Here is a 9,557-nt window from a genome sequence, read left to right as displayed (position 1 = left end):
CTGCTTTCGTGATCTTATCCATGTAAGTGATGAAGAGAAGCGTAGAGAAACACACCCTTGTCTCACCCCAGACCTGAAGGGGAAACAGTCCGATAGTCCTTCTGTTGACCTTACGGCACACAGGCTGTTTTTATAAAGCGCCATGATGTTCTCCAGCAATTGTCCTTTTACAACATATTCCTCTAAGGCTACCCACTGGCTTCAGCCACTGACTGAAGTATCTTTAGGCCATTCCCAAAGATGGGACGTTTCTCGTTCTAATGCACAGTAGAATTGTAACTGGACTGGTCGAACAATGTCATGCTCATAACTGTGCCGGAACTACAACAGGGAACTGCTACTTTTTCTTTCCTAATCCTTACTGTCGTCATTTTCCTCTACTTCTTTTGTATGTTTGTCACACTCTTGTGACCCGCTTTTTCCGGGGTGCCTTTATAGTCGAAGCAGACTTTGTGCTTTTGAAGCTAGAGAGGTGAACAGAGTAAATCTGATTCCTTGTAAGGACTCCTCTGTTGACACCCACCCCTTGGCGCTCATATGGCCTTATGCAGTTGCGAGTGCCGTAAAACTTCTACTAAAACCTCTAAGACTTCCCAAAGTTGACATCTATTTACCCTGTCGAACGCCGTTTCGTGGTCTACGAAAACGATATTGAGGTCTTGTCATTTCCAATGGCAGTCTCACACAACTGTGCGAATGCAAAAAAGCGTCAGTACAGCCCCTGCCTTTTCTGAAGCCAAACTGTGGTTCATTGAGTTGAGTCTCTACAATCGGTCTCATTCTCATTTTATTTCCAGTATATTGGCTAACGTTATATCCACACAGCTGAGAAGGGATATTCCTCTGTAGGCTCTGTGTTGTTTTTGCCTCTCAGGCCAGGTTAAATATCCTCCATAGCCAGAGTTCTCCAATATGACCGAATAGTTTGATCTCTTCTGCTGTGATGTTTTTTAACGCCTATCGCTTTGTTTGAGGGGCTTTTCTTTATGACATGTTGGGTTTCACTCAAGAGTATTGATGGTTCAGGAGTGATTTCTTTCGGTGAGAAGCTGTTTGCTGTTGTTTCTGCTGTAGGATTCAGCAGCTTCTGGAAATAGCAATTCCATCTTTCCTTAATCTTTGGCTTTTGAAAATAGGTTTTCCGTTCTCATCATTGACTACTTCAGTTGGGTTGAATGGTTCTCCCCGCATCCTCGAGCTTTTTTAACCCTCTAGTAAAACTCTCAAGGGTCTTCTTTACATTTTGTCACCAGATGTTCTCCATACTGTCCAGGATCTGTTCTTAGCTTCTTTTACTACCCTTGATGTATAGCGGCGATCTTTGCGTATAGGATATAATTTCTGCCACTTTTTGAATGCCTTTTTCTTCAGTTGGACGGCTTCCTTCACTTGGTCATTCCACCATATAGTTGTTTTCTTTTTTTTTGCCCTCTTGTTTTCCTGGTACCGCACTCTTCTTTTAATGCTCTGTTCACACATGCTTTGAAGTGGCTCCATTCCTCTTCAATGTCTTCCGATTGTTTGGGAAATTTGTGAAATAAATCTTTCAAACGTTCATGTATCTTTTCTTTGGTATTGTCATTTTTATTTTTTAGATTTACGACTTATCGTCATTTCTTTGCTTCTGGCCTTTTCCTGTTTGGTGTGTCAATAGTCATGATGACTGGTCTGTGGTCAGTGTCTGTGATGTAGATGGGAATCACTCTTGAGTCTTTGATTTTTCTCAGTTTCGATCTTTTGGCCCGGATAAAATCAATTTGTGATGCTATCTTCAGGCCATTCCATTTGTACCAAGCTTTAACTTGACTCCTTTTGTGTTGGAAGAAGGTATTTTATATTACGATGTCATGTTTTGCGCACAACTGTAATAGCATTTCTCCATTGCTGTTTTGATCTGTTTCTCTGTCACTGTGTGGCCTCATGTATCTTTCCCACGTCGTCTTCCTTGTTCCCACTCTGCCGTTAAAGTCCCCCATGATTGTCACATTATCTTTGTCATCTACAGTGTTAACATGTCACTCAGTTGATCATAGAACTGATGTCGTTGTTCTTCGGGGTATGAGTCATTGCATGGTGCATATATCTGTATTTGATGACCCTCAGTAGTGATCATATTCTATGGTGATTTCCCGCTTTACACTATACTCTTTGAATATATATTCTTCAAGTCTGTGTTATTCTTTTTTAGTTTAGAATTAGCATGGGTTTAACGACGCTTGCGACATAAATAGGTCATTTAAGCCCCGAAGATTACAGGTGTTACAAGAGAGTAACATACACAGAAAAGAACGAGGACAGATCAGGACGATTGATTGTTAATAGGGAAAAAAGGGACAAACAACACCCCAGAGCATCCGCTAACCTCCTGTTTTGAGTTATGCATGTAAGATTAAAATTGCTTTCAATTTTAATCATTTTCCCCAATAGTAAGTTAAAAAACTCTTTAGTGGGCGGTTGGCGGGTGCTCTGGTGTGGTTTGCTTCTTCTTTCCTATCAAACATCTATCGTCCTTATCTCCCCTTCATCTTTTTTATGTTTGTTACTCTCTTGTAACAGCTCTAATCTTCTGGCGCTCATATGACCTTATGCAGTTGCGAAGGCGTAAAACCTCTACTAAAACTTAAAAAAAGAACTCTTTATAACAAAATGAGTGACACTTTTCTTTTGAAAATCGGACCATTATTATTTTTTGGGGTAATAGGCATGGGACTCCCGACGTCACGCTTATGACGTAATTAAACGGTAAAAAGAATTTTACTCTTAATGTACTTGACTTTTATTTTCATATATTGATTCTACATAAAACAACAAACAAAATGATACTTCAATGGTTACGATACAACTATTATTAAGGATTTTATGACGTTGTGAAGCAAAATTTTGAGTTCTGGTGGCACAAAATGCAGTGCAAACATTTGGCCAAATCAGGTCGAAAATTGATTCACAAAAATGGTCGCTGCTTCTAAACCAACAAAGATAGCACAAAACTTTTTAAAGCTCTGAAAACAGAAAGCCAATTAAGCTCTTTTCAACAATTCAGATTTTAGTGCCCTCGGAGAAGTTTGAGAATTCACTGAAGTGCCTTGACCTCTAATCATTGGCACTTACTTGACCTATTGTGTTGCTAGCGCCACAAAACTCTTACTAAAACTACCCCCCCCCCCCCGGGGGCACCCCCTCTACAGTCCAGCATGATACCAACTGAGCTAACGGAGCGCCAGTCCACAGCCGTGTAGAAGGGTTGACCTCACGTAACCTTATAAAAACCTTACTTTTGTTATCACCGACATGTCTCTACTTTTCAAGATTGGACAACCTGTACTGAAACTAACTTAAACTATTGCAAATCTTGGTTTTTTTTTGCTGTGGCAAATTCGACATCCGATCCGATGTATCCGTGACATATTATTATTTAAATTGTGGAAATAGTTTGATCACCTCACCGTTGCTGATGAGATGAAGGATAGAATTTGCTGCTTTTTAGATATCACCACACCACCCGTTCTTTACAACAACAATGACCCATAACACCCACTTTCAGATAAAACAGTGTCATTGTCTTACCTGATGTTATTGGCCATTTCTCCATCACAGGGACCCAGCCTACACTCTACACTATAAATACCAGTGAGCAGGAATGTCTGCAAATAAATTGCACTACTTATGCACCCTTACCCTGTCTGTGATTTTGGTGTCTGCCCACGGTGTACAGTTTAAGAGCCCGTTTTCTCTACATAGTATCTTTATACCTTACCTAAAAAAAGGTTCAGTCTCTCAAAAATTATCTTCAACATTACAGTTTCAATAAGAAAGCCCCCTAATCTAAAGAAAAAAAGTCAGAATTCCAGCATTGGTGCCTCTCTTCAGACACAAACACATTAATTGTGTTTTATCATGGGGAAATCAGGCGCTTGTCAAAATACTGAAAGCGAAGAAACCGACATTATTTCTCTTGTTCGGCAATTTTTTTGTGCCCAGTACCTTTTGTAGATATTTCTGTGTTGAGTTTACTGGAAAAATGTAGATATAAAACACAGACACACAACATGTAAATTTGTAGTCTCCAGGGACACTCAAGCATTGGCAGTGACCACACTTTGTTGACCATAATTTTCTCGCCACTTTTACTCTTACTTAACAGGCGACTCCCACCACATTTGATCGCAATTATCTCAACTTCTATTTAAGATATTTGGTTTTTTTTGTTTTTATTGAAAACAGGACAAATAAATAGGTTTCAAGATTATACTAGTAACTTCATATCCCCAAATATTGCCGAGCACCTTATTACAGAGTGTCGTGGCACATTTTGTTAAAATGATGCAATGGATATAAAAGTCTTGAACATCTAGCTCCCACTGGCAAAATTGAAGGCAAACGAGGCAGGGGTAGGCCCAGAACAACCTACTTAAGGAACCTAAACAAACGGGTAACGGGGAAATATCAGGGAAACGTGGCTTTTTTTAGAGCATCCGAGCAAAGGAATGGACGGAGAAACATGATCGTCGATGTCTGTCACAGACATTGCACAGGATGATGATGATGCAATACTCTCGCCTGCATTCATCCAGGGCTACACAGTGGCAAAGTTGCCAGTGTGCTCAATCTCTAAATATTGTCAAGAATGTGTCGGTGACACAGCATTTTGGAGGGTGGTTACTAGGGTGTGTCCTTGGGCAATGTAAAATAATCTTCACTAACAAAACAGAACACTGCACTGTGGCAAGAGCTAGAGTGGGTCGCTGGTGGGCACTTTGATGTGGTTTACTCCTATCATCTCACCATACATCTTTCGTCATTAACTCTCCTCTTTCGTTTTGCTTGTTTTTCTCTAATATCACCTCTCATTTTTTTACACTTATTCATCTAAATGTGTTGCAAGTTCCTTAAAACTCTTACTTAACCTATAACTAAATCAGTGGCAACCAGAAACGGCGTGACGATTGTCTGCAGGGACGTGATTCTATGTAGTCACTACTTACTTTACTTTACTGTTTTACTCTTTCATCCTCTGTTGCCACCAAGCGTCGTTAAAGTAGTAAAGTATCTAGGGCAAAATGTGTATGAATAATTATGACTGCATATGTATTGCATTGCAAACCACATTTCCGCATAGAATCATTCATCATCATCATAAAGTGCCAGATCTGAAACATACACCGGCGGTCATGGCACGTCGTTCATTTCTTTGTCCAGATGCTCTCAACAAACCTATATGGCCAGCAAGCTGTTGCAATGTGCCAATTAGAATATTTCTTGAGCACATGCAACCGTTACCACAGATTAAGAAACTAAAATTTTACCAAAAAATCTAAATTTTGGGAGCAGTACATTTTAATGGCTGGCCGACAATATTTTCCTGGTCTTTCCCCATCATCCATCTGTTAAAGTTTTCCAAGTAAGTTGTTCTGGGTCCATTCCTGCCTCGTTTGCCGTCTGTTGTTCTAGTGAGAGCAAGGTGCTCAAGGCCTTTATGCCAATAAATGTGCCCCAGAAATTCGTTTGTCTGATCCTAACTGATTTATTAGTGAGCGGCTCTCGTGGGCTTCTTTCAGCACTACCTCATTTGATTTCTATTTCTTCCACGAAATTGTCAACAGTCTCTAAAGAGACCACATTACTGCTTCTTCTATCTTATTTCCACTGTCTTTGGCAAAAACAGTAAAAGTAAAAGGGGACTTTTCTACCCCAAAAACAGATTTTTCACGAACAACAATAAGAACACAGAGCCAGTATATAAACCACCCAAGTAATTTATTGGTGAAACCTAACAGTCGCATCGATTATAAATGCAAAAAGGTAGCAAGAAGCTAGAAGAAGACCGAACTCAAAACAAAATAACAACAACAAAAACCCCCAGCAGAAACCGAAACGAGAGATACTGGATGAGAGAGAGAGAGAGAAAGCAAGGCTGTGTCAGGCTGACTTGTGATGTCTAACAGTAAGTGGCGAGTTGTCTAGGTGAGCACATATGGTAGCAGCAGTCGCATACCTGAGGAAAAAAAACAACAAATTCACTTTACCGACCTCTTTTAATAGTGCAGGTTTTTTTAAAAAACACCCACTCCCATACACATTTATTTCATTTAGAAGGCGGGTTTCTGACTTTGCCTGTCAGAGAAAAACCCCGGGCTGAGAGGAATACACTACCTCAGCAGAAAGGCGGAGAATATTAATTTTTTCCCCACGCCGGAATCCAACTCGGGTCACCGGTGTAGCCTACGACAGTGAAGCGCGTAACCGCAGCACCACAGTCGCCGGTATCGATCCCTTTGAGACGTATGTTTTATTGTGGCGTACATAAATACACACACACACACACACACACACACACACACACACACACACACACACACACACACACACACTTATGAAAGCATAAATTAATACATAAAAACATGCACAATGTACAATGTCACAAACATAGACAATCCAGATGCCATTTCTGGTCCCCACAGTGGGGCGTCCTGTTTTTGAGAAGGGGTTATCGTATCTTTCTAAAGTACATCCACAATACCCAGGCCGGGACCACACATCTAAAAACTGTACCACCAACATATCGGTACCCTAGAATTGCAAAGTTCTACCTGACATTTTTGGCCGTTTTAAGAAAATGCATTTGAAAAAGCTTGACATGATATGAAACTCTATATCTCTGACGTCAAATTTTCTCAAAAACTAGCCTAGGCACTGAACGAATGGAACTTTGTAATTCTGAGTAGCGATATGGTGGCATCATTGTGAGCCGGAGCTGATGAACCACCCAGTCACTGGTACCTCCAAAAGAAACTTTTTAAATTGACGTAAAGAGAAGGAGAGTTTGTAAACTGAGGTCCTCTAAACTAATGGAACTTTGTAGAAAAGGAAAGTTTTAAACTGTGGTAAAGAACGCATTCCCAAGAAAAGGAACAGTACAGAAAAGGAATGTTTGTTGAAAAGCAACGTTTTAAACTGAGGTAAAGAAAAGGAATGTTTACTTTTCTACTTTTCAACCAGTCCCCACCCGTCTCCCGTACCACTGAGCCACTACTTTAGTTCAGTTGGTATGATGCTGGGTTAGGATGCGGATGGCCGGGGTTTAAATTCCTAATGGAACAGTCTTGAAATTGGGTTGTGTATGGGAGATCTTAAGGCACTCCACCCTCTTAGCTCAGCCCTCTAGCAGATGGACATTAAATTCGACAGTCCTGCATATTAAATAACGTTTCAGTGTTAACAGGGTTGTTAAACCGTTTTGATGTTCAAGATTTTTTTGGATAACATACTTCTCCAACCTCTCTTTCCCCCCCCCCTCCTCAAAACGTTGTCCCTTTAACACCTTCCTCATTTTATGCGTTCCTCTTCTCCCCTGTCCTCTTCCTCTTTAGTTCATCTTGTCTGTCTTCAGCATAATCAAAGACACGTGGACATGAAAGAAATAGGGGAATGCAGAACGGTGAGAATAGGAGAGAAGTCAGTACCAGTGAGAAAGAGAGAGAGAGAGAGAGAGAGAGAGAGAGAGAGAGAGAGAGAGAGAGAGAGAGAGAGAGAGAGATAGAAAAACGATAGATTTAGTTGTTTGATAGGAAAGAAGAAGCAAAGTACACACGTACACTAGAGCACCAGCCAACCATTAACTGAAAGGATGCTGACGATATGTGGTTTGAAATTTTATTATTTCTGTGTCGTGGGAACACCGCACCGTGTGCTGGGCTACACCGTTTCCTGTCTTTCATAACCAATCTTTGTGAACTTAACGCATGTTGCAAACAGACCACTCCTAAAAAGGTTTGAGTTTGGTGTAGATAGACATTCTCATGATTAAAGATGATGTTTGCCACGTGGCAGTTAGAACCAAAAGATAGCCCTAGCTTGGCATGTTGCAGTTATGAAATGATGAGGAAAAATCTATGTCAATAGATAGATAGATAGATAGATAGATAGATAGATAGATAGATAGATAGATAGATAGATAGATAGATAGATAGATAGATAGATAGATACAGAAGGACAATTAGAGGGAAAGAGGTTAATATTAGAGAGAGAGAGAGAGAGAGAGAGAGAGAGAGAGAGAGAGAGAGAGAGAGAGAGAGGGGGGGGGGCGCAAACAAAAACAGATGAACCAAACCACTTAGAGAAAAGCTTGAGAGAATTTCGGCTCTTTGGCTTTTAGCATCATGCTAAAGGCGATTGTGAATTTTGTCTCAAACGCTAGTCTGATTTTTTTTTCTCAGCCCGCTGCAGTAAAACACAAGGGACTGGAAGAGGATTTATTGTGCAATCAGGCAATTTATGGGTTTCCCCATAAGCGGGCTACTGTCCTGTCTCAGTCTGATCTTTGCACTGCAAGTGAAACTGCAATTTCTTGGTGGCTGCAAGAGTAACATTTTAAAGAAAAAGCCACCAGCTCATGTTCTTGCTCCGGGTGTACTTAAGTGCGGAAATTAATAATGAAGGGACAAGGGCATAATTTTCTGAGTGCTGTTAGGCCAGAGCGCTTCTGCATTTGGTGGGGGGAGGGGGGTTGGAGGGTGCCGTCGTAGGTTTCACTTTTCTTCTTCTTTGTTGTTTCTGCTTGTCTTGCTTTCCCCCTGTACTAAGTGGCCATTGGCAGGCATATCGATGTGCCACTCTTTTCCCTTTTTTCCTTCCCCTTTTCATCCTCAGTCACAGGGGTGCTACTCTTTACTAACACTAAATGGCGTGCTTCTCTTTACTCATACTTTCTTCTTGATCGTGCCGATGTGTTACTCTTTACTCACACTAACTTATGTGCTTCTCTTTACCCTCACTATTACGTTTATCTTGTCGATGTGCTTATTTCTTTTACACAAAACGATTAGGCTTGAGAGAGGGGTTATTCTCTACAGCATCCTCCAAACAAATATTGATATGAAACAACATCAACAACAACAACAACAACAACAACAACAACAACAACAACAACAACAACAACAACAACAACAACAACAACAACAACCCACCCCACCCCCCAAAAAACCCCAACAAAAACAAACAACAACAAAAAACCTTAGACTATCCAGCACGGAAATAGGGACAATCCCATTCTAGAAGAATCGCTCAAGAAGGGGGATGGGGGGTGATGGTATAAGAGAAACGTTACAGTTCAAGAAAAAACATAGAGAATTCATCAATATTTCTTTATGACTTTAAACAGTGGGCATAATTTTAAAAAACTTATTAAATTCAGTTATTAAATGCAGCACTCTACTGGTGGGTGGTTGGAAGGTGCCACTGGTAGGTCCTACTTCCTTTCTTTCTCTTTGTAGTTTCTGTCTATCTTGCTTCTTCCCTGCCCTATATGCGTCTATGTAACTCTCTTTAATCAAATTCAAAACTAAAACGCAGTCTCCTTCAGAAAAATCAAAATGGCGTATGACGTCACAACAAGTCGGCTCTAATATTGGGCGCCGTTTTTCAACAATGTTTTGCGCGGGAAACATGCAAAAACAAAACAGGCGTCTATATAAAATTATGTCAGCTCTCCCTCCCCTCCCCCCTCTCTATCTATCTATCTATCTATCTATCTATCTATCTATCTATCTATCTATCTATCT

The 9,557-nt window shown here is 40.6% G+C and overlaps 1 protein-coding gene across 1 annotated transcript in view; it reads right to left on the bottom strand.

The window, feature by feature from the left end:
- Positions 1–5,737: 5,737 nt before the first annotated feature.
- LOC100533266 (insulin-like peptide precursor II) overlaps positions 5,738–9,557 on the bottom strand; it is a gene marked incomplete in the record, with an annotated part of 46,046 nt that continues 42,226 nt past the window's right edge. Inside the window, 1 exon segment of the mRNA NM_001204574.1 lies at positions 5,738–5,992. Coding sequence (NP_001191503.1) covers positions 5,936–5,992 — 57 coding nt within the window.

Source organism: Aplysia californica, unplaced genomic scaffold (genome assembly GCF_000002075.1).
Source record: "Aplysia californica isolate F4 #8 unplaced genomic scaffold, AplCal3.0 scaffold00167, whole genome shotgun sequence".
NCBI lineage: Eukaryota > Metazoa > Mollusca > Gastropoda > Aplysiida > Aplysiidae > Aplysia > Aplysia californica.
Note: the sequence above shows the minus strand (reverse complement) of the source record. Positions and strands in the feature narration are given on the sequence as shown.